At 40.1% G+C, this 26,513-nt stretch overlaps 1 protein-coding gene across 3 annotated transcripts in view; it reads left to right on the top strand.

The window, feature by feature from the left end:
* The window catches only part of CBL (Cbl proto-oncogene), an 84,811-nt gene that overhangs the window by 13,970 nt on the left and 44,328 nt on the right, over positions 1 to 26,513 (top strand). For all 3 annotated transcript variants that reach the window (XM_060605012.3, XM_060605011.3, XM_060605010.3), the window contains exon 2: positions 7,502 to 7,749. In XM_060605012.3, coding sequence (XP_060460995.1) covers positions 7,502 to 7,749 — 248 coding nt within the window. The remainder of the gene's footprint in view (positions 1 to 7,501; positions 7,750 to 26,513) is intronic.

The raw sequence follows: 26,513 nt of genomic DNA, 5'->3' as shown, positions 1-26,513 counted from the left end.
CACGAAGCCTGATGCGGGACTTGAACTCATGAACCGTGAGGTCATGAGCTGAGCCAAAACCAAGAGTCAGATGCTCAGCTGACTGAGCCACCTAAGTACACCTCTATTTTTAATTAAAAAAAAAAAAAAAAAAAAATTTTTTTTTTTAAATGTTTATTTATTTTTGAGACAGAGAGAGACAGAGCATGAACAGGGGAGGGGCAGAGAGACAGGGAGACACAGAATCGGAAGCAGGCTCCAGGCTCTGAGCTGTCAGCACAGAGCCCGACGCGGGGCTTGAACTCACGGACTGTGAGATCATGACCTGAGCCAAAGTCGGATGCTTAACTGACTGAGCCACCCAGGTGCCCCATATTTTTAATTTTTTAAGGAACCTCCATACTATTTTCCATATGACTGCGCCAATTGACATTCCCACCAAGAGTGCATGAGGGTTCCCTTTTCTCTACATCCTTGTCAACACTTCTTTTTGATACTAAACATTCTGACAGGAATATGGTGGTATCTCATTGTGGGTTTGATTTGCATTTCCCTGATGATTAGTGATGTTGGTCATGTGCCTGTTGGTCATCTGTATGTCTTCTGGGGAAAAATGTCTATTGAGACTTTTGCCCACGTGAAAATCAAGAGTTTTAAAAAAGTTTTTTTGTTGAGTTATAAATGTTCTTTATGTGTTTTGCGTGTTAACCCCTTACCAGATACATGATTTGCAAATATCATCTCCCATTCAGTAGGTTGCCTTTTCATTTTGTTGATGGCTTCCTTTGCTGTGCAGGAACTTTTTAGTTTGATGTTGTACCATTTATTTTTGCTTTCTTGCCCTTGCTTTTGGAGTTTGATCCAAAAAATCCTCATCAAGACCCATGTCCAGGAGCTTGCCACCTGTATTTTCTTCTGGGAGTTTTATGGTTTCAGGTCTTAGAACTTTGTATTTTTTTACTTCTTTTTTATAGTTTATTGCCTGATTGCTCTCCGATTCAGGCATGTCGTCTTTTCACTTCTTTATCCCAGTGCTTGGCATATATTTATTGAATACGTGCACTGAGAAAAGTCAAAACCATCAGGAACAGCCTTCAGCTTACTGCCTTCATATCTCTGAGTTTATCTCTGAACCTGCCCTCCCTGCCTTTCTTCTGTTTTAGAGGAAGGAGGTAGCCTTTCTTTTAATGGTGTTTAGTGTTTCTAGCTGTGTGGTAGATCTCATTCCGTGTTGTTTGCCAGAAACCTTAGCTTTTCGTTTATCTTTTTCTCTTCTGATTCTTTCTACATATAAATCATGTCCAATTTTCTCTGAAAATAAAACCCTTTAGTTATAGACCTCTTGTAGTCTTTGTTGGGTCTTGATCTCTTAGTCTTATTGTCAGACTCTCCTACCTCCCTCCATGGACTAACCTAAGGAAGCTCTCATTTTAGTTTTTATTATAAATATACTGTAAAAATATATTCTGAATTATAAACAACTGACTTACAAATGAGGTTTTGGAATGTAACACTTGTAAATTGGAGACTGTTTTATTAATATGAGTTCTTGCTGTTAGCATATAGTTGTCTTCTGAGGTAGAGTTTTTTTTTTTTTTCTTGGCTGTGTTGTTCCCTTTTGGCTTAAACCTTTGATAGGATGAGCAGCTTCCTAAAACACTGTTAAAATATTCATACATCAAATATTTATATTGATGCAGCTTGTGTTGATTTGGTAGGGTTCTATGGGACTATTTTTCAAGAGTTCAGGAAATGGTGTACAGAGAATAGAACACCTACCTGGCTTTAAAAATGTATCGACTTACTCATTGTTTGAAGAGTCACTGATGATTAGTTATTAAATGGGAATTTTACAGTTATTCTAGATGGACCTCATGTTTCCACTTCTGGGGCACCTATCCTAAGGAAATAATCTAATGTACAGAAGAGTACCATGCCCAGTGATGTCCATCACAGTGATACTTGGAGCAGTAAAGACTTGAAAACAATGTAAACGTTAAAACAAATGGGGGGGGGGATGTTTGAGATATGTTATGGTATATCCATAGAATGGAATCATTTAAACATCACAAAAAGGTTTATAATGAGCTTTTGTTGACTCAAGGAAGAAATCGGTGTTTTTAAGTGTGAAATAAAAAGCAAGATGTTACACTTCTCTCCTCCGACTGGTACACAATGTTAGGTAAGTTTCAAACCAAATATTGCTGATAATTAGAAAAACCAGAAGACCCTCAAGAGCTGTGAAGGCAGTAAGGAATTACGAGGCCAGGTTCTGGAAGATACGGAAAGCTCTGAGAAGTTTGTCTGATGTTTGAGGCTACCTTGCCCATGAGGTCATGGCTGATTCTGGAAGCGACCGTTGAAAGGCTGAGTAGACTTTTCAAGATACAGATGTCGAGGAAAAAAAATTGAAATTACAGCCTGCCAAGGTAGAGGGCCTTGGGAAACTCTAGGTTTTGGGGTTGGGTCCCTCAGGGCCTAAATTGTAGGAGTAAGGGTGAAACGGAAGTAGACTAGTCTTTATAGGGACTAGAGTCCAGTTTTTCAATCTGTTCGATTCTGGATTACATGAAGGTGGTCTGGGATTCCTAATGTCCCCAGCCTTTTGTCTGCCAGAAGCAAAAGTAAACCCTTTCTGAATAACATCATCCGTGGCCTCAGGTTGTCTCTATAATTCTTTTTTATAATTTTTTTGATGTTTATTTCTGAGAAACAGAGACAGAGTGTGAGTGGGGGAAGGGCAGAGAGAGAGGGAGACACAGAATCCAAAGCAGGCTCCACACTGTCAGCACAAAGCCCGATGCGGGGCTCGAACCCATGAACTCTGAGTTCATGACCTGAGCTGAAGTTGGACGCCCAACCGACTGAGCCACCCAGGCACCCCTCTATAATTTTTAAAAAATGTTTATTTATTGAGAGAGAGAGAGAGAGAGAGAGAGAGAGAGAGAGTGCGCGAGTGTGCACATGAGAGGGGGAGGGCAGAGAGTGTGGGAAAGAGAGAATCCCAAGCAGGTTCTGTACTGTCAGTGCAGAGCTCAATGCGGGGCTTGATCTCACAAACCGTGGGATCGTGACCTGAGTTGAAATTGAAATCAAGAGTTGGACACTTAACTGACTGAGTCACCCATGTGCCCCTCTATAATTTTTTGTATACAGTGTCCAACATTCAGTAAAAAATAAATAGACATATGAAAAGACAAAATGCAACTGGAAACCAAAAGGAAAAATTGACAATAGAAATATACCCATAGGACAAGCAGAGATATTTGAGTTATCAGTCATGAACTTAATAAATCTGTGATTAATGTGTTAGAATAAAGATAAAATTGGTAACTTTGAGATTTGAAATAATGAATTAGAAATTCTGAAACCAAAAAACATAAGAACTGATGATTAGGAACTCAGTGAATGGGTTTAATAGCAGATACAAGTGAAGAGAAAATTAGGAAAGTGAAAGATAAAAAAATTCAGACTAAGGCACTGAGAGGCAGAAGGATGGAGAAGACCGAAGAGTGTAAAGGACAAATGGAATATGATGAAAAGGTCTTTATGTATAAGTAATTGAAGTCCCAGAAAGAGAGGAGAAAGGAAATGGCACAGTAGCAATTACAGGTGTGCCTTGTTTTATTGTGCTTTGCAGATAGTGCATTTTTTTTTTTTTTTTTACAAATTGGGTTTGTGGCAACCCTTTACTCCATTATTCCAACAGCATTTGCTCACTTTGTGTCTCTGTCATATGGTAAATTCCCCCAATATTTCAGACTTTCTTATTTACATTTGTTACGGCGATCAGTGATCTTTGATATTCCTATTCTAGTTTTGGGGCACCATGAACCACACCCATGTGAAATGGTGAACTTTTTTTTTTTTTTTTTAAATAAGCTCTATGCCCAATGTGGGGCTTGAACTCATGACCCTAAAATCAAGAGTTGTGTGTTGTGCTGAGCCAGCCAGGTGCTCCTAAAATGGTGAACTTAATTGATAAATGTGGTATGTGTTCTGACTACTCCATTGACCAGATTCCTCCTCTCTCTCCCTCTCGTATGGCCTATTTCCTGAGATACAACAATATTGAAATTAGGTCATTTAATGACCCTGTAATGGCCTCTTAAGTGTTCGGGTAAAAGGAAGAGTGGCAGGTCTCTCACTTTAAATCAAAAACTAGAAATGATTAAGCTTAGCGAGGAAGTCCTATCTAAAGCTGAGATAGGCTGAAATCTGTGCCTCTTGCACCAGTTAGCCAAGTTGAGTGCAAAGGAAAAGTTACTGAAGGAAATTAAAAGTGCTACCTACTCCAGTGAACACACAAATGATAAAAGCAAAACAGTCTTACTGCAGATGTGGAGAAACTTTGAGTGGTCTGGATAGAAGACCAAACCAGCCCCAACATTCCCTTAAGCCAATAAGAGGGTGGGGGAAGCTGCAGAAGAGAAGTTTGAAGCTGGCAGAGGCTGGCTCTTGAGGTTGAAGGGAAGACGCTGTCTCCATAACACAGAAATGCAAGTTGAGGCAGCAAGTGCTGGTGTAGAAAGAAGCTGCAGCGGGCTTTCCAGAAGATCTAGCTTAGATAGTGAATGTGGCTGCATTAAACAAGTTTTCAGTGTAGATGAAACAGCCTTCTATCAGATGAAGACTCCGTCTAGGACTTTCATCAGTGGAGAGAAATCAGTGCCTGGCTTCAAATCTTCACAGGGCAGGCCGACTCTCTTGTTGAGGGGCTAATGCAGCTGGTGACTAAGTTGAAGCCACTGCTCATTTACTACTCCAAAATCCTAGGGCCCTTAAGAATTATGCTAAATCTACTCTGCTTGTGCTCTGTAAATGGAACAACAAAACCTTGATGATAGCACAACTGTTTACAACATGGTTTACTGAATATTTTAAGCTTACTGTTGAGACCTACTGCTCAGAGTAAAAAAAAAAAAAAAAAAATTTCAGGGGCGCCTGGGTGGCTCAGTTAAGCATCCGACTTTGGCTCAGATCATGATCTCACAGTTCATGAGTTCAAGCCCCGCATCGGGCTCTGGGCTAACAGCTCAGAACCTGGAGCCTGCTTCAGGTTCCGTGTCTCCCTCTCTCTCTGCCCCTTCCCCACTTGGTTTTTCTCTCTCAAAAGTAAATACTAAAAAAAATTATTTCAAAATATTACTGTTCATTGACATTGCACCTGGTCACCCAGGAGGTCTGATGGAGATGTATAAGGTTAATGTTGTTTTCATGCCTGCTCACACCGCATTTAATTAACACCGATTTTCAAGTTTTACTGCTCAAGAACTACATTTCATAAGTCTATAGCTGCCACAGATAGTGATTCCTCTATGGATCTGAGCAAAGTCCATTGAAAACCCCTGGAAAGGATTTACCATTCTAGATGACATTGAGAACATTCTTGATTCATGGGAAGAAGTCAAAATATCAACATTAACAGGAGTCTGGAAGAAGTTGATTGTAACCCTCATGTAGACTTTGAGGGGTTCAGGACCTCAGGGCAGGAAGTAGCTGCAGGTGTGATAGAAATAACAAGAGAACTAGTTGGAGAAGCAGAGCCCAAAGATGGGACTGCATGGCTGTAATCTCAGGATCAAACTTGAACAGATGAGGAGTTACATCTTACAGAGGAGCGAAGAAACTGGTTTCTTGAGATAGAATCTCCTGGGGAAGATGCTGTGAAGGCTGTTGAAATGGTAGCAAAGGATTTAGAATGTGACATAAACTTAGTTAATAAAGCAGTGGAAGGATTTGAGAGGACTGAAAGATTTTCAAAGAATTTCTACTGTGGGCATAATGCTATCAAAGAACATCTCCTGGTACAGAGAACTCAATCATGAAAGGAAGAGTGCATCGAAGCAGCAGACTTCACTGTTGTCTTAATTTAAGAAGTTGCCATAGCCACCCAACCTTCAGCAGCCACCACCCTGGTCAGTCAGCCGTCAGCATTGAGTCAGGACCCTCCACCATCAAAAAGGTTACAACTCACTAAAAGCTTAGGGGATGGTTGGCATTTTTTTAGCAATAAAGTATTTTTTAATTAAGGTATGTACGTTTTTTAAGACCTAATACTATTATACTGTTAAAAGACTATAGTAGAGTATAAACATGACTTTTATATATACTGGGAATCCAGAATACTCATTTGACTCATTTTATTGAGATGGATGCTTTATTGTGGTAGTCTGGAATCGAGCCTGCAGTATCTCTGAGGTATGCCTGTGTAGTTTGGATATAGGTACACTTAGACGTATTCTGTGTATTTCAAATATATTCTTTGATTCTGTACATGTGTTTTTACTCTTTGTACGATATCTCGTGAACAAGTTCTTATAAAGTGGTAGAATTTAAGTAGCTTTTGTATGTGTGTGGTTAATGCTTTTTATCCTGTTTAAAAAAGTTTTCTCTCTCATGAAGTAATGAAGATAATTTTCTTCTATTATCTTTTCAAGCTTTATAGATATGCCTTTCACATTTAGGTCTATAACCCACATAGTTCTTTGGTGTTTTGTTTTTGTTTTTTTGCTTTTTTATTTATTTATTTTTGGGATAGTGTAAGGTGAGGGTTTAGTTTGATTTTATTGTTTTTCTATATGGATACCCAGTCGTCCCACTACTATTTTTGGAAAAGACCAGTCCTTTGTGATAAGTGAAGGGTCTGTATACGTGTGGGTCTGTTTCTAAGCTTTTCTGTCCCACTAATTTATTTGTTTTTCCCAGACACAGAAAAATCCATGTAAGTGGCGAAGTACAAAATAAGATGGTAGGAATAAATAACAGATTTATCGGTCATTGTAACAAATATAAAATGTACTAAACTCACTAGTTAAAAAACAAAGGTTGTTACCTTGAGTTTTAAAAATACAGCTACCTGTTCTCTAAAAGAAACCTATATAAAACATCAGGACTCAGAAAAGTTGAAAGTAGAAGATGGGAAAAAGAATTATCAGGCAAATTCTGGAGGTCATTTATATGGCAAGGAATGGCGTCTCGGTTCAGCTGCATGCTTTACTGGGTTCAGGGCCGCTCTGCTCCCTCACCCCAGTGGTTGTTAAACTCTGGCCTCTGCATTACTTCCCAGGGTAGCCATGTGTTTGATTTTATATAGAGAGGGGGAGGGGCAGAGAGACAGGGAGACACAGAATCCAAAGCAGGCTCCGGGCTCCGAGCCGTCAGCACGGAGCCGAATGCGGGGCTTAAATGATGAACCGCAAGATCATGACCTGAGCCGAAGTCAGACGCTCAACTGACTGAGCCACCCAGACGCCTCTAGCCTGCTGTGTAATTTCTGAACCGTTAGTCTCTTGTACGGTTTTAAGAACCCACCCTTCCAGGGGAACCACTAAAAATGGAAAATCATTGTCCACAGGCAGGGGTGTTACAGATCATCTCTTTAGGGTCTTGTGCATTTTTTTTATATTTCTGCAATCGAACACATATTTTGTAACTTTTTTTTTTTTTTTTTTTTAACTTGAAAAAGGATATTGTCCTTAAGATCCTCCCAGTAATAGCCCTTCTTTTCCATTTGTTGCAGGTGGTGCGGTTGTGTCAGAACCCAAAGCTGGCGCTAAAGAATAGCCCACCTTATATCTTAGACCTGCTGCCAGATACCTACCAGCATCTGCGCACTATCTTGTCAAGATATGAGGGGAAGATGGAGACACTTGGAGAAAATGAGTATTTTAGGGTGTTCATGGAGAATTTGATGAAGAAAACTAAGCAGACCATAAGCCTCTTCAAGGAGGGGAAAGAAAGAATGTATGAGGAGAATTCTCAGCCTAGGTAATGGCAAATACCACACAAATACTTATTCAGGTCTGTGACTGCCTGAGTGGGTGACACACAGAAGTAGTTGAATTGGTTTTAATATTTATGTCAACGAGAATGCAACGTTGACATTTGATTTAAAAGTGTGCCGTTATTATGTTTATTTTTGAGAGAAAGAGAGGGAGAGACAGTGTGAGCGGGGAAGAGGCAGAGAGGGAGACACACAATCCGAAACAGGCTCTAGACTTCCGAGCACAGAGCCCAACGTGGGGCTTGAACTCACAAACCGTGAGGTTATGACCAGTTGGACATATTAATTCATCTAGAACAAGTCATAAAAATGTAAATTCTACTTGAACTTTTTAGGTAGTAAATTACTCTCCAGGAGTGACATGAATTAGGAAGGACGGGGTTAAGTTGGCATGTGTGACGACTGAAGCAGTAACTTACTAAATGGTATCCTTGTAGCCTACGTGCCACTCCTTTGACTCTGTTGGCTTAGATTCCAGGAACCCTCATCTCTCACTTAAAATTTTACCCACATCATTATTCGTATTACCTTTACTATGACAAATTACTCAGGTTTGGTCCAGAGTACCAGTCTTTTCTTGTTAAAAAGATCTCTGGCGATTGAATTCAATCTGTGGGAACCTTTGTAACTCCTAGGTTTATAGGAACGTGAACTTTGTTCCTTTAAAATATTTAAATTTTATGACTTTTGTTAAAATAAAACCCTGACTATGTGGGCTATAGCTAACTGGTGATTTTGTATTGCTAAGTTTTTAAAAAATAATTTTCCTTTATTAGGTGCCAGAACTTTAAAATTTAGTTTTAACATCTACAGTGAACTAGGTTCTAATTGTAGGAGGTGAAAAGGGGAGTTAAGCTCTCAATTGAGTACTGTGTTAGATTGCTTAATAGAGATATGGACAAAATGCTGTGTGAACACAGTTTGGCCTAGCAGCATCAGAGAATTTGGCACAGAGGAAGTGTTATTTGAGCTAGGTTTTAGGAGGGCAAGTAGAAATTTCCTAGTCAGTGAAATGAAGAAAAGGCCTTTAACACAGGGGCGTGAAAACATAGGCTCTGTATGTTGAAGGAAAGGGAGCAGTCTACTTTAGCTAGAATTGGGGAAGATAAGTGAGCTGGGAGTACAGGGTGAAGTCAGGTGGTAACTGTTCTATTACTTCTAGACAGTCCCCTATAGATCATACATACGCTGCCATGATTTTTAAGATTTTTTTTAAAGAGCACTGTTACAGTGAAATTATAGATTTTCCAGTCTTAGAGCATACTGAATATTTAACTTTTTTTTTCAATGTTTGTTTATTTTTGGGAGACAGAGACAGAGCATGAGTGGGGGAGGGGCAGAGAGAGAGGGAGACACAGAATCTGAAGCAGGCTCCATCCAGGCTCCAAGCTATTGGCACAGAGCCCGACGTGGGGCTCGAACCCATGAACCGTGAGATCATGACCTGAGCCGAAGTCGGACGCTTAACCGATGGAGCCACCCAGGCGCCCGTTAACTTTTTTTTTAAACAATGAAATGTTCATCTCTGAGTGGCAGTATGGTGTACTAGTTAAGAGGATGGACTCTGAAGCCTGTGTTTGAATTTTAACTTGGCACTTAGCTCTTTGATCCCTCAGTTTCTTCATCTGTAAAATGAGATAATAGTAGTACTTTCCTTGTAAGGTTGTTGGGAATTACTGAGTAAAGGTTGAGAGCTTAGGACAGTGATTGGCACAGTGAAAGTGATAAGTGTATTAGCTCTAATTTTAATCATCTTCCTCATTTTCTTCACTCTAAACATAGCTTGTTGTACAACGCTGAGTATTCGTGACACTGCCAGATCCTAATGAAGTATATAGACCGATTTGTCCTAACTGAATGGCCTCATACTATTGTTTCAAGTTCTTTTGCAATTTTTTTTTTTAACCCAAAGGCCATGAGGTTTTTACTTTTTCCTTTTGTTTGTTTAAACAATGTGCACCACGATGGTTCAACAAGGAAGCAAATGCTATGAATACGAAAGCTGCAGTTGGCAATATACCCCATCTAGAACCCAGGGAAGGTGAATTAGACAGAAGTGGTAGTCATTCTAGTTAAACAATCAGGTAACATCATGACGAGTCGGTTTGCAGCATCAAAACTGTCCATTTAAGTTTCTTTCTTCTTTTTTTTTTTTTTTTTTTTAATTTTTTTTTCAACGTTTTTTATTTTTGGGACAGAGAGAGACAGAGCATGAACGGGGGAGGAGCAGAGAGAGAGGGAGACACAGAATCGGAAACAGGCTCCAGGCTCCGAGCCATCAGCCCAGAGCCTGACGCGGGGCTCGAACTCACGGACCGCGAGATCGTGACCTGGCTGAAGTCGGACGCTTAACCGACTGCGCCACCCAGGCGCCCCTAAGTTTCTTTCTTCTTAATGATCAGAGGTCCCACGTTGTCTCAAGTCTCTTCATTGCGTTTGTGTGAATCCATCACAGACTGGGAACTTTTTGGACCTCCAGCAGTGGCAGTACACGAGCTTTTATTTCCCAAATCTTCCATGTCAAAAGCATGTACTACCTTAGGGTTGTCTTTCTGGATGTGAGGGTTCACCATAGATTTGTGGGATGATCTTTTTTTAATGTTTATTTATTTTGGGGTGGGAGAGAGGGACAGAGACAGAGTGCGAGCAGGGGAAGGGCAGAGCGAGAGGGAGACACAGAATCCGAAGCAGGCTGCAGGCTCTGAGCTCCAGATCCCGACGCGGGGCTCGAACCCACAGACTGTGAACTCACGGCCTTGAGCCGAAATCGGACGCTTAGCTGACTGAGCCACCCAGGCGCCCCTTGTTGGATGATCTTTAATGTAAAATCTTTTGTGAGCCAGATAATCCAGTCGCAGCTGTACTGGCAGCAATAGTAACTGCTGCCATCCATTCACCTCGCGTGCTGGAAGTCAGACACGTGGTGCTGCTGCTTGCAAAGCGTGTGCACGGGACACTAAGCACAAACGGGCTGTCACAGAGGGCCCTCGTTTGCCTTTTTTTTTTTTTTTTTTTTTTACTTTACTGTTAGTGTGCCTGATACTTTACCCCAGTATTCCTGGGGAATATCAGTTTTATTCCCCGTAATATAAAATTTTTAATATACTATGGGATTAATACAGCAAGATTTGTACAAGTTATATGTAAAGTGAGAATAAATTTCAGTTGAGATACAGTTTTTTTTTTTTTTCAATGAAGGAAAATGGCTTTACTGTATGACCTTTGTGATCTGTATTTTGGTTTCTTAGAGGCTTTTTTTCCTAATCAGTTTTGGGTTTTTTTTTGTTTTTAGTTTATTTTGAGAAAGAGAGAGAGAACGAGCAGGGGAAAGGCAGAGAGAAGATGGGGGACAGAGGATCAAAAGCGGGCTCTGTGGGGGAAAGGGAGAGAGAAGGTGGGACACAGAGGAGACAGAACAGGCTCTGCGTTGACAACAAGAAGCCTAATGTGGGGCTTGAACTCCCGAACCGTGAGATCATGACCTGAGCCGAAGTCAGATGCTCAGCTGAGCCACCCAGGCGCCCCTTCCTAATCGGTTTTTTATTTTTTTAAAGTTTATTTATTTTGAAAGAGAAAGCATGAGGGGGAGAGAACCCCAAGCAGGCTCTGCACTGTCAGCGAAAAGCCTAATGCAGGCTCCAGCCCACGAACTGTGAGATCATGACCTGAGCGGAAGTTGGATGCTTAACCGACTGAGCCACCCAGCGTCCCCCAATCAGTTTTCACATTGAGATGTTAACATATCATAAAATCCACCCTTTTAAAGCATGGAATTCAGTGGTTTTTTTATTATGTTCACAAAATTGTGTCACGTCCCCAGTGTCTAATTTCAGAACGTTTCTATTCCGTCAGCAAGAAACATCATACTCATTAGCAGTCACTCTCCGTTCCCCACTCCTGCTCCGTACCCCTGAACCCCTGACAATCACAATCCTTTCTATCTCTGAAGATGTTCCTGTTTTAGGTGTTTTACATAAGTGGAGTTCTATAACACGTGGCCTTTTTTGTTTGGCTTTCATAACGCATGTTTTCACAACTCATTCATGTTATAGTGTGGGTCAGTACTACATTTTTATTTTTTTTTATTTTTTTTTTTTTTAATTTTTTTTTAACGTTTATTTATTTTTGAGAGAGAGAGCATGAATGGGGGGAGGGTCAGAGAGAGAGGGAGACACAGAATCGGAAGCAGGCTCCAGGCTCTGAGCCATCAGCCTAGAGCCCGATGCGGGGCTCGAACCCACAGACTGCGAGATCATGACCTGAGCCGAAGTCGGACGCTTAACTGACTGAGCCACCCAGGTGCCCCACTTCATTCCTTTTTAATGGCTACATAATATCTGCTTGCATGGGTATATCACATTTTGATTACAGACAGACATCTTCGTTTCCACGTGACTATAATGAGTAATGCTGCTATGAACATCTGTGTGCAAGTTGTTGTGTGGCCATGTTTTCTTGGGTGTATACCTGAGAGTAGAATTGCTGAGTCATAGGGTAACTTTTTTGAGAGAAAGAGAGTGCACTAGTGGGGGAGAGGAAGAGGGAGAGAGATAATCTTAAACAGGCTCCAAGCCTAGCCTCAGGCTCCGTGAAGCTCCACGAAACTTGGTCATCTCATGACTGAGATCCTGACCTGAGCCAAAATCAAGAGTTGATTGCTCAACCATCTGAGACACCCAGGCACCCTCTACGTTTAACTTTTTGAGGAACTACAAGACTGTTTACCGCAGCAGCATTTCACATTCCCCCAACAACGTACACGGGTTTCAGTTTCTTACCAACACTTGTTATTGTTTTTGTTTCTGATTATAGCCATCCTACTAGGTATGAAGTAGGTATCATTGTGGTTTTGATTTGCATTTCCTTAATGAGTAATAATGTGAACATGTTTTCATGTGTTTATTGGCTGTTTGTATATCTTTTTTGGAGGAATGTCTATTAAAATCCTTTGCCCATTTTGGGTGGTTTTTCTTTATATTGTAGAGTTGTAAGGGTTCTTGACATATTCTGGATACTAGACCCTTATCAGATATATGATTTACAAAATTTTATTTCCATTCTGTGGGTTGTCTTTTACTTTCTTGTTAGTATCAGTTGAAGTACAAACGATTTTAATTTTGTTTTTTTATTTAAAAAAATTTTTTTTTAATGTTTATTTATTTTTGAGACAGAGAGAGACAGGGCATGAATGGGAGAGGGTCAGAGAGAGAGGGAGACACAGAATCCAAAGCAGGCTCCAGGCTCTGAGCTGTCGGCACAGAGCCTGACCCGGGGCTCGAACTCACGGACCATGAGATCATGACCTGAGCCGAAGTCGGACGCTTAACTGACTGAGCCACCCAGACGCCCCCAAACGATTTTAATTTTGATGTCCACTATTTTTTCTTTGGTTACTTGTGCTTTTGATGTCATGGCCAAGAAACCATTGCTTAATTCAGTGTCATGAAGATTATGCCTGTGATTATTCTGAGTTAACTTCTGTATATGGTCTAAAGGTAAGGGTCCAACTTTATTCTTTTGCAGGTGGGTATCCTTTAGTGCCAGCACTGTTTATTGAAAAGAACACTCTTTCTGGGGCACCTGGGTGGCCCAGTCGGTTGAGCATCTGACTTTGGCTCAGGTCATGATCTCATGGTTCGTGGGTTCAAGCCCCATGTTGGGCTCTGTGCTGACAGCTCAGAGCCTGGAGCCTGCTTTGAATTCTGTGTCTTCCACTCTCTCTCTGTCCCTTCCCCTGCTGGTGCTCTGTCTCAAAAATAAATAAACATTAAAAAAAATAAAAAGAGAAAAAGAACACTCTTCCCCATTGAATTGGCTTGATGCACTTGTCAAAAGTCAATTTACCATATGTAAATTTTTATTTTTAGATGTAAATTTTATATGTAAATTTAAATTTTTATTTCTGGATTCTTTCTGTTCTTCCCATTGGGTATGTGTCTTTCCTTATGCCAGTATCTACACCATCGGGTTTTTTTCTTTAAAAAAAAATTTTTTTTTAATGTTTATTTATTTTTGAAAGAAAGAAAGAGAGACAGTGTGTGAGCAGGGGAGGGGCAGAGAGAGAGGGAGACACAGAATCCCAAGCAGGCTCCAGGCTCTGAGCTGTCAGCACAGAGCTGGATGTGGGGCTTGAAACCACGAACAGTGAGATCATGACCTGAGCTGAAGTTGGAAGCTTAACCCACTGAGCCACTCAGGTGCCCCCCTACACCATCTTGATTACTGTAGCTTTGTAGTAAAGCTTTGAAATCAGGAAGTGTGCTTTGTTCTTTTTCAAGATTGTTTTGGTTATTTGAGGTACCTTGAGATTCTTTATGGGTCTTAGGATCAGCTCATCAATTTCTACAAAAAGAGTGGCTGTAATTTTGCATTGGACTAGAAGATCAATTTGGGAAGTATTGCTGTGTTAACAATACTAAGTCTTCCAATCTATGAACATGGGATATCTTTCCATTTATTTAGGTTTTTTTTAAAAGTCTTTGAACATTGTTTTGTGGTTTCCAGTGTACAAGTTTTTCACCTCAGCTTAATTTGTTCCTAAGTATTTTATTCTTTCTGATGCTATTAAAAATGGAATTGCTCTTCTGAGTTCACTTTTGGATACTTTATTGCTGGTTTATAGAGTACAATTGATTTTTATGTATTGATTTTATATCCTGCAACTCTGCAGAACTCATTTATTGATTCTAGTAGGGTTTTTTTAAGTTATTTTTTTTAATGTTTATTTTTGAGAGAGAGAGAGAGAGAGAGAGAGAGAGAGAGAGAGGAGGGGCAGAGAGAAAGAGGGAGAGACAGAATCTGAAGCAGGCTCCAGGCTCTGAGCTGTCAGCACAGAGCCTGACGTGGGGCTCGAACTCACGAGCCATGAGATCACAACCTGAGCTGAAGTCGGACGCTTAACTGACTGAGCCACCCAGGCGCCCCTGTTCTAGTAGTTTTGTAGTGGATTCCTTAGGATTTTCTACAAACAAGATCATGTCATGTGCAAATAGAGGAAATTTTACTACTTCTTTATGGATAACTTTTATTTCTTTTTCTTGCCTACTTGTGTTGTCTAGAACCTCATGTTGAATAGAATTTATGTTGAATAGAAGTGATAAGAGCAGACATCCTTGTCTTGTTCCTGATATTAGGAGGAGAGCTTTCAGTCTTTCACCATTGAGTATGATGTTTAGCTGTGGGATTTTCAGAGATGTCCTTTATCAGGTTATGAAAGTTTTCTTCTATTCCTTGTTTCATGTGTTTTTTTGTTTGTTTTTTTTTAAATCATGAAAGGAAGTTAACAAGCCTTTCATGCTTCATTCCTGGTTTTTCTTCTTTGGAGAGGGAAATCTGTGGACTTGTAAAATTCTAGAAAAAGTGAATATGTTAAATTGCATTGGGGCAAGAATGCAAGTAAGCCTGAGGAGTAACTGAAACCAGGGTTGGAAATGTGCTGGGATTCTATCTGCGTTCTCTCAATGCAGGTTAATGTCTGAATTAAAGGAAAATCTGACCTCTGCTACATCCAGGATTTACATCTTAAGGGTTTCTGCTGTAGCAGAACATCTGACTCTTAGTTTCCGTTTTGATCTGACTTGCTAGAGATCAGTTGATTATCCCTGAACCAGTCGACTCCAAAGAAAAGGCAAGTGCTGGGATTCATCCAGCGTGGGCCAGGTGTCCCCTCTAGATGAACCTGTGGCTTGGGGAGCATACTTATTCCCCTCAAGCTGTATGCACAAGGGAGTTTGTTCTTAGACTGAAAGTTGAAGAGCTGATCCTTTCAATATGCTCTGCATAAGTATATCTATCAATATTTAATATAGTTGCTTCCTGTCTTTGTTTTAGGGAGGATATTGGATGAAGTAACTTCCCTAAAGAGAAATTTGCCCTTGTTTTTCTTAGACTTCATAAAAACGATTTAAGCAAAAGCTATAAGCTGCTTTCTTGTCTTTGATCTGTAACCCTGGTTTTTGCACCTGTTTTCTTTCTTGCACAGGATGTTATAGCAGAAGCTGAATGGGATATTGAGATGCAGCTAATTTTAAAACATTACCGTTTTGTTGTATGTCCTTTGGAAGTAAGACTAAACTTTGTTGTAACTGTCCTGCCTTTTTAGTTATAAAGTTAGTATGCCAAATCTCACTGGTACATGATGGCAGCTTAGATCTTTGTGTTGAGAAGTTTGGGCTTGGTGAGGAAAGATTCCCTCTCAGATTAGGAATGCATTTCTCTCGATTGGGAGAGGGGCAGCACCTCCTTTTCAATGCTGGACAGAGAAGATGATGAACACAAAGTTGTGATGGCAGAGAAGGTAAGAAGTAGATAGTACTTGATGTGTTTTCAGGCTGGCATAACATGAGTTGTTAATGATTGGCTAGGTTTCTGGTTTGAGAAACGGGCTAGATGGTGCAATGGGAAGCCATAGAGAAGTAGAAAAGGGGAAGGACCTGATCTGGCTGTTACTTTACAGTGATACCTGCTGGCTGCTCTGTGGGAAACAGATTAGGCCTGTGGGGGTAGCAGTGATGGGGAGAGGCGGACGTGACAAGGTTGTTGCTGTCAGCCACATGGGAGGTGAGACATCCTGGTCTGGGGAGAAAAGTGGACAGACAGGAGATGGATTGGAGCTAGAATCGAAAAGAATTGCTAGTGAGTTGGACAAGGGGAGAGCTAGAAAAGATGACAGAGAAGGATCGATGATGACCTATAGATTTCTGTCGTTAACTCTGCCAGTGGCGGCAGCATTTACTAAACTGGGGAATTTGGAGTCTAGGTGTGGGAAGAACTAAATCGGGAGTGGGGAGAATCAAGAGTTCCTTTTGGACTTGTTTACTTTTGAGCTATTTTTATGAGCGATCTAAGGCAATAAGTCAACCAGGCAATTAGCTGTGTTGGACATTGGAATTCAGAGGGAGAGGTGTAGATTACAGTTAGAAATTTAGTGGCTTTCAGAATAATATTTAAAGCCATGAGAGTAGACAGAATCATCTAAGGGGAGAGGAGTTGACGGTGGAGACTGAAAAAGAAAGAAAGGAGAGAGGATAGATTGCAGTAGCCAGCAAAGAAAAATTTAAAAACACACACAAAAACCCTCTCTCTAAATAGAAAGCTGACAGGGGGCACCTAGGTGACTCAGTCATTTAAGTGCCTGACTCTTGATTTCAGCTCAGATCATGATCTCAAGGTTACTGAGATCAAGCCCTGTGTCAGGCTCTCCGCTGACAGCAGGGAGCCCACTTGTGATTCTCTCTCCCCCTCTCCCTCTGCTCCTCACTTGCTTGTGCAACACACATGCCTGCCCCTGCTCTCAAACTAAAAAGGGCAAATAGAAATACTAAAAAATAAATCTAGTTTGCTAGTCCTAAAATAATTTTCCTTTGGACTAAAAAAATTGGCAAAAAAAATGGAAAATTGGCTTTAGTGTTTCAAAGGAGGGTGCAGGAAATTGAGTGCACCCCTATCTGGTTGTGGTAGGAATGAAATTGGTTCAGCCTTTCTGGGGGCTGGTTTATATACAAAGATTTAAACTTTTGCTCAGCAGTTCCACTTTTATTTATTTAAGAAAAAAAATTTTTTTTTACATTTATTTTTGAGAAACAGAGTGAGGCAAAGTGTGAGTAGGGGAGGGGCAGAGAGAGAAGGAGACACAGGATCTGAAGCAGGCCCCAGGCTCTGAGCAAGAGGTCGGCACAGAGCCCGACGTGGGGCTTGTGAACCCACAAACTGAGATCATGACCTGAGCCGAAGTCGGAGGCTCAACTGACTGAGCCACCCAGGTGCCCCCAGTTCCACTTTTAGAGATTTATCAAAAGAAGTGAGAAGGGATTTGAATTAAAATATAAAACCATGAAACTCCGAAAAGAAAATCTAGGCAGTAAACTCATTGGTTTCCGGGGGCAAGAGAAACAAAAGCAAAAGTAAACACTTTGAGAAGACCTCAAATTAAAAAGTTTTTGCACAGTGAAGGAAGCCATCAACAAAACAAAAAGGCAACCCACTGAGTGGGAGAAGATATTTGCCAATGATATGTCCAATATGGGGTTAATAATCAAAATATATAAAGAATTGCTACAACTCAATACCAAAAACACAGATAACCTGACTAAACAATGGGCAGAGGACCCGGATAGATATTTTTGTGTTATCAAGAGTTAGAATAAGTTACCCAAGTACGTGTAGCTAGTTAAGTGCCAGAGCCTCTTTTTTTTTTTTTTTTAAAGCTACTCTCCCAAATGTTTATTACTCATGACTTTGGTTTTCTTTGAATGTAAAGGAAAGGTAACTGTATATTCCATTCCATACTATAGAAATGATCCCTTGGAGACCCCACTTTTCAAGTATCTTCTGAAATAGTAAACCACATAGACTCAGAGAAGTTAAAACATTTTTTTAACAGGCATGTCTTTTGAACACAAAAACATTCAGCAGTGCCATTTATCACAGGATTATGTCCTTACATAACAAGAGAAGGTCACTGAAATACTTCTAATTGGACATAAGCTTGATTATGCAAATAGAAGGAATATGAAGAGCTCCTCCCTTGCCTCCCCGCAAAGAATCTGTGGTAACTTCTATGAAACCAGAACATTATAGTGAAGTAGGCAGTGAATGTCAAGTAGAATGTGTAAAAGCCTTTTTCTAATCACTTTGCTCTAATAGTGCCAACCAAGGCTTGCTCTAAAACCATAATACTTGTGAAGTGTACAACTGCATTTAAATGAGAACATCTTAAAGAACAAGCTCAAAAGCTGGCTGCAAGAATGGCTTTTTTGCCAGGCTGTTGTGTACAAAGTAGCAAATGCTTGCTAGGGATACCTAACTATGTGAATTCTCATCCTGGCAACTTCTTTTTCTCCTTATACTTACTGTGTGTTGCAATACATGTTTTTCGTTTTGTTTTGTTTTTTTCCCCGAAAGCTTAAATCCAGTGTTTTAAATTTGCCAAAGAAATGGACTAAGAAGACTTCGTTAGCATTTTTCTTTCCTCTTTGTTTAAACCCTCCCCCTCCTCCTTTTACATGCAAAACACTCACCCAGCTTTAGTGTCTAATAAAATACACCTAGACGGTTGAAATCCAAGTTTAAGTACTTAGAGTTAGTATTTCTTAACTTGTTTCCATTCTTATTCTTAGGGCCTCTTCCCCCAGTTAGTTACATTTAATGTTTATTTTTGAGAGAGCGAGCGAGAGAAAGAGAGTGCGCAAGTGAGTGCAAGCGCTTGCAAGTGGGGGAGAGGCAGAGAGGGAGACAGAATCTGAAGCAGGCTCCAGAAACTGAGCTGTCAGCACAGAGCCCGACTCAGGGCTCCAGCCGGGAGATCGTGATCTGAGCCAAAGTCGGCGCCCAACCCCGACTGAGCCACCCAGGCGCCGCCTCCCTCCGCCCCCAGTTATTTATATTTAGAATAGTTGACTTGTATAATCTTGGTGAAGTTGAACCAGATAATAGTGATCCTTTCCTTTGATTCTCCTGTTCTGATTTCAAAGAGCACGATTGAAAAGGGATTTAGGAGAGAGAATCTTCCATTGTTGTTTGTGTTAACAGTGAGTTAAATTCTCCACACGAACTTTGCGCAGGGGTCTTTAGGCCTGTGTATGTGTGAATATTGTCTATTTTACTTTTTAATCGCTGGATCAAGATTTTGTAGATTAAATCTTTACTTGCAGATCCTGAATGATTATTAAGGCCCTGTTTTATAGCACAGTTTGTCAGTCATTTCCACTCAGCGGCACACTTATGTATCAGGAAACATGGCACGTTGAGCCGTGATGCTTTGGCACAGTAGAATTAGGTGCTAAGCGGGCTGACGGTACGTGTAAGCTGGATTGCCCAGATTGGAGTCCTCTGCCGTCAGCCGTGTGTCATGGCCTTAGACAAGTTACTGCTCTTTGCCTCAGTATCTCACTTAAAGGTGTTCTCATAGGATTATATTATAATGTGATAATCATGTTATATTAAGTTAATATTATATATAATTATATTTATTATAATAATTACATATCACAATCACAATAAATATTATATAATATGTTATGAATTATATATAAGTTATATAAGTTATATTATAATTTTTATTATATTATAAATATTGTATTTATAATATATCCTATTATATTAGCTGTCATATTATAATAAGTTAATATTTAGAAAACTCTTAAAAAAATGCCTGTACACAGAAAACAGACCTAAGTATTTGCTTTCTTAAAAAAAAATTAGATACACAGTCCTCAAATTGTGGGAAGGAGAAAAGTATTCAATGTCCTATCCATTGAATTATAGACTTGAAAATGGTTAAAATAATTTTATGTCATGTGTATTTTACCATAATTTTTTCAGAAGAAATCTCATAATTCAAAAACTACTGAAGTCACTTTTGAAAACTTGACTCTCAGTAGACTCCAGATGAATGTCAGGCTGGAATTCATGCATGGAAGGATGACAGGTACACAGATCCCCCTGTTGTCGTGGTGTCCTGTGGAGAGAAGTGCTTAGGTTGGGGCATGCGACTGAGCTCCAGGAAAGAGACCCTACCTCCCCAACCCACTCCTGAGCTCTCTTTACGGGGTTGAGTGTGATGAGTAAGGTAAAAAGTGGAATTTGGGGAACCACCTGTTTCCAGGAACTGCTGAGAACCAGCTGCCTGGTACGTAGAGACTGTGGGAGCCCTTGGGAAGATGTTTAGGAGAAACTCTTCCTGTCAGGGAAGGAGGAGCCCTTGGTCTTCGTTAGCTCATTGCTAAGCTCATTGGCAGAGAGCATAGGATGGTCAGTCAGGAGCCAGAGTCCGTTATCTATGTGAGATGATGGTGGCTGGGACTAAAGTGGTAAGTGGACTGTGATGGAGATAAAGATGACTCTATAGGGGCACCTGAGTGGCTCAGGTGGTTGGGCATGTGGCTCTGGATTTCCATTCAGGTCATGATCTCGATCTTGGGGTCATGAGATTGAGCCCTGCGTCAGGTTCCATGCTGGGTGAGGAGCCTGCTTAAGATTCTCTCCCTCCCTCTCTGTCTCCGTTCCCCCCCCCCCCCCATGCTTATGCGCACACTCTCTCCCTCTCAAAAAAAAGATGGCTCTATAAAGGGAACCTTTTTTGTTTTTGTTATTTCTGTATGCAGTTGTTAACAGTGAATTGTGGTAATAGATTTGTGATGCTAAACTATCCTTGCATTGCTTGGATCAACCCTAGTTTGTAATGATGTATAAATGCTTCATTGGATTCTATTTAACAATCGTTTACAATTTTTTCATCTATGTCAGTAAGAGAAACTAGCATAGAATTTTTTTCTCATGGTCTTTTGACTATGGAAGTAATCAAAATGAGTTATTCTCTTTCTGTATTTGTGACCGTTTGCAAAAATCATTAGTTTTTGTGGGGAATATTGAGTAAAAATTCTTCTGTAGTACTGTTATGGTCTAATGTGCATGCTTGTGCATACATGCGTGCATAACTATGTCTGTGTGTGAGGGCTGGGGAGGGGGTTTTTGATGCCTACTCTGTTCAGGGGTTGTGGTTTACTCAAGGTTTGAAATGAAAGTCCATTTCCCCTAAACTTAACACGTTTAAGAACAGTGCTTGCCATATAGTAGGCATTCACTGTTTATGGAATGAGTAAATTAGTAAGGGTTATTGGAATAGATTTCATTGTATTCTGTTATTAAAATACCTTCTATATTTTTATTTGTGTCTAATTGTGTTAGATTTTAAAAGCTGGTGCATTCTGAAGATTTTATTTTACCAATTCATCATGATAGGTTTAAGATTTCAGCTTTCAGATATCTTACATTCTACTCAAGACACATTTGTGATTTTTTTCTTTATTTTTCTTCATTTGTGAACATACCTCTGCACTTTGACAATGTTGACGTTTTATCATACGTGTCTTACTTTACCAAATTTAATGAACACAGTAAATATGGTTTACTTTTGCATGGTGGCTCTAATATACAGGTTCCATATGATTTTCCTGTTGGGAAATATGAATGGGTCGTAGAACCCCTAAAATTTTAGAATGTAGGGAGATGCGCTGGGATGCTAAATGCATTTTCATCAAGTCTGTAAAAGATACTGAGAAACAAAGACTGGGTCCAAAGAGATGGCATTAATTTCTGCCTTAGGTGAGAACAAGTAGAAAATCATGATTTTCTTAGAAAGGTGGCTCACTTGGGACACCGGTTGCCCATTGTTTCAAGACAACCTTCCACATGGATTTGTTCTGCTTTTTGTAAAAGAAGTCTGCCACTCATGTTCCGACTTCATCCCACCTTCCCCCACACTCCTCCCAAAGGGAGACAGACGCTCCACGTTTTTTCAAAACGCCATCATTTCAGTTGGATTGTCCTGTGTGAGGGAAGGAACAGACAGGCCGTTCCATTCCCAGTCGTGTCAACAATCCTGTGCACATCTGCTTCCCTGCCTCTTTCTCAGGCGGCTGGCTGGATGTTGCCGTGTTAATATCTTTCGGACACCTCACACTCAACGTGTCAGAACACAGAATGTGCCCTTTTCACTAAGCAGACCAGCAGCTGCTGCTTTGTTCCTAGCATTGGTATCACATAGTGGTGATAGGCCCAAACTGCTAGGATTGGTTATAGGCTTTTTCTTTCAGCCTTGGGTTTTTCATCTGTAAAATGGGGATAATGGTTCAATCTATCTGGCAGGATTGTAAATGAGAATTAACTAAATAGTAAGATACATAAAGTGCCTGACACATAGAAAGCCTTTAATAAAAGTGTTAGCTTTTATTACTATAAAATATTAATATATTGTATATTTATTACTATAAAAATGGGAATAACCCTATCCCAGTTGCTCAGGCTCAGAGTTTCCTGTTCACCATCTCTTCTATTCAGTCATCTCTTCTTGATTTTACTTCTGCAGTATCTCTCAAATTGGTCTTTCAAAAATACATACATATACGTGTGTGTGTGTGTGTATATTTTTTTTCCTTTTTTTTTTTTTTTTTTAAGTAATCTCCACACCCAACACAGGGCTTGAATTCATGACCCCAAGATCAAGAGTTGCAACCTCTACCTACTGAGCCAGCCAGGCACCCTAAATCGGTCTTATTTTACTGCCCATGTTCAGGCTCCCATTACCTTTCTACTGCAGTATATCCTAACTGATGTTCCTGCTTTTGTCATTTCTCCTCTAATTCACTCTTCAATGCTGCTGTTATTTATGGCCTTAAAACACATTAAATATGACTCTTGATTGCAGACCTTTAATGACTTCCCACTGCATTTGTCCTGTCTCCCACCCAGCTTGCTAAATCTCCATTTTGAGTTTTGCCCGCGTTTTCAGTTTTATCGCAGGCTCCCATGGTGATGATACACTCCAGCCATCCCGGTCGGGTTTACCAGTCTCCGAGCTCCTCTGTGGAGTCTTGGTTCACTCCCTCGGCCTGGAATCCCTTTCTTTCCCATCGTTGGAAGTTTTATGGATTCTGTAAAGCCCAAGAGGTCTCCTAAATTTTACTAGTTTTAATTTGTGGTTCTCCCACCCATGTTCTTATGGCACTTGGTTTTTACTTGACTTTAGTACTTATAGAGTCTTCCTAAGTGTGCAAGTCTGCTTTGCTAACTAGACAGTAGCGTCGAGGAAGACGTTCTCTCTTATGTCGTAGGAGTTGTCTTTGTTGATGGTTTCTTAATAAAGTATGTTAAGTTTGATAAAATACTGCTAATACTATATACTGCATATATACTATATATACACCTTTACATATATAAACTATACTAAATACTAATAGCTAAAATACTAATACCAGAGTTGTACAGAGATACAGAATTGTGAGCTTGAGGATTATATTTCATGGAAAATACATTGAAGAGAATGGCAGTGATGAAGATTTCTCTAGTTTTGATCCCTTAGAAGCATTAGATTCAGATAGTTATAGAAAATTCCATGTTCTTTCCCAGGTTTTGAGGATAGCAAAGTTTAGTAGCTACTCTGTATTTGTTGGCAAAAACCATGTATTTAAATGTCTAATGTCTAATATATTCAGGAGGTAAATAATTAATGCTAACCAGATAGACTTTCTGCATATTTGATTAGATTCTATTAGAGCTATCTCCTCAGTATAATTTGTTCTGTCTGTCTATAATGTATCCATATAGTTAAAAAAATTTTTTTTTTTACATTTATTTTTGAGAGACAGAGCACAAATCGGGGAGGGGCAGAGAGAGAATGAGACACAGACTCCAAAGCAGGCTATAGGCTCTGAGCTGTCAGCACAGAGCCCAACGTGGGGCTCGAATTCACTGTGAGATCATGACCTGAGCTGAAGTCAGATGCTTAACAGACTGAGCCACCCACGTGCCCCATATATCCTTATATTTTTAATTTATTTTTTAAGTTTACAGAATGAGCTTTCTGAAAATTGCCTGGTGGTTTTGTCATTTGTTAGTGGGAGGATATGAGAAGTTTTGGAGATTTCTGCATTATGTTACTTACGTGTTTGTGTATTTAAAGAATTGGTATAGAGAAGTAGTAACAGTTCTCAGGGTTAATACGCTTTTAGCTGCAGACAAATGCTTCAGTGTATATAATAACTTATATAGTTACCTTTCAGAACTTGGTTGAATAAATTCAAAGGTTATTTTGAAATATAGAGAAGTCAGATTTTATTTTTAAACTCTTTAGGAAATTTGTTTATTTATTCATTTTTTTGAGAGAGAGAATCTCTCTTTTTTTTTTAAATATATGAAATTTATTGTCAAATTGCTTTCCATATAACACCCAGTGCCCATCCCAACAGGTGTCCTCCTCAATTTCCATCACCCACCCTCCCCTCCCCCCCCCCCCATCAGCCCTCAGTTTGTTCTCAGTTTTTAAGAGTCTCTTATGCTTTGGCGAGACAGACAGAGAGAGAGAGAATGAATGAGAGAATGTCTCAAACAGGCTCCATGCTGTCAGCACAGAGCCCAACATGGGGCTCAATCCCACGAACTGTGAGATGACCTGAGCGAAAACCAAGAGTCAGATGTTTAACCGACTGAGCCACCCAGGCACCCCAGAAATAATTATTTTAAAATATTGTCTCTAGTATAAGTGATCAGTGTTTCAGATGAGTTAGGAAAGAAAGAATAGATCTGTGAAAAAGTAAATCTTTTCCACTAATAACTATACAGTGGAGAAGCAGACACTCCCGGCATTAACCAAATGGTCAAGCTTAGCATCACTAGTGATGTCATGTCATGTGGACTTCACATATCCCCTGTTGTGATGAGAAGGGCACCTCACTTCTATGACATTCTTTCTGTAAACTCAAGCACGGTCAAAAATATGAGAATAAAATCAGCTAAACACCTTGAGGGCATGTGCTACAGAATACCTGGCCAGTAACCCTCGAAACTCTTAAGGTCACGAAAAACAAAGACTAAGAAACTATCCCACACCAGAGGAGAGTGCGGATATATGATGATAAATGTTATGTATCCTAGAGTAGATCCTGAAACAGATAAGGACATTAATGGAAGAAACAGGTGAGACCTGAATAATGTCTGGGGTTTACTTAATAGGACCATACTGATGAAGGTTTGTTACTTTTGATGGATGTACCATAGTAACATGAGGTGGTAACATTAGGAGAAAGTGAAACTGAATGAGGGGTATATGGGAACATTCTGTACTATCTTTGCAACTTTTCTGTAAATCTAAGATTCCAAAATAAAAAGTTTATTTAAAAGGTAAAGTTATATTTTCTAATTCCATTCTACACATTTATTGAATGCCTGTTAAGTGCAAGGCAGTGTGCTCACTACTGCAGGAGATAGTGTGTAAGACACTTTACCTGCTCCTGTCCCTAAGGAGTTGTTATTCTGTTGGGGACTGAGACAGCTGATGCAAAGCAGAACATGATGGAACCTGTGCTAAGTATTTTATTTTTTATTTTATTTTTTTAGGTTTTATTTACTTTGAGAGAGAGAACAGAGAAGAGTCAGAGAGAGAAGGAGAGAGTGAGAATCTCAAGCAGGTTCCACACTGCCAGTGCGGAGCCCGATGTGGGGCTCAGACTCATGAACTGAGAAATCATGATCTGAGCCAAAGTTGGAGTCTTAACAGACTGAGCCACCCAGGCGCCCCGTGAAGCCTGTGCCAAGAATTAAGATGCTTTGGGGTCTGGGGTTGGAGAGTAAGACATTAAATGAAAGCTGTTAAATATCCCGTGCCCACCCCACCCAATACATACACCAAAGAGACAGCATTTAGAATGAACTTTGGGCAGGATTTTAGTAACCACAGGCATTAGAAAGGAAATATATATCATTCCCACCAGCTTGGGCTCATGACCTGCTCTGCCAGTTACTAGCTCTATGACCTTGGGTGAGTCATTTAATATCCTTGTCTTTGTTCTTCATTTGTAAGGTAGGATTAATGATTCCTATCTCAAAGCATTGTGAGAATCACAGGAGGTATGCATGTAGTTTAGCAAAGCATCTGACACATAATAAGCTCTTAATGTGAACTATTAGAACTAGAGGGAGGCATGTATTGATGTAACACCATCAAGAAAGGTGTGGGGCCCCAGAAAGTATAGAATGTTTGGGAAAATATTGTAGTATATGTTTAGAAGGATGAATTGGGACCATCTTGTAAGTGCTTTAATTTACAAGCTGAGGAGTTTGAACTTTTTTGGTGGTTATTGGGAAGTCTTTGAAAATCTTTGTGTAGGAGGGAGTAAAGAGATTGAGTCTGAGTTTTAAGATTAATTTGTTAGAAGTGTGAGGGGAGTATTAGAGATTCTCACATGGGCTGCTG

This window comes from Panthera onca, chromosome D1 (assembly GCF_046562875.1).
Source record: "Panthera onca isolate mPanOnc1 chromosome D1, mPanOnc1 haplotype 2, whole genome shotgun sequence".
In the NCBI taxonomy this organism is placed as follows: Eukaryota; Metazoa; Chordata; class Mammalia; order Carnivora; family Felidae; genus Panthera; species Panthera onca.
Note: the sequence above shows the minus strand (reverse complement) of the source record. Positions and strands in the feature narration are given on the sequence as shown.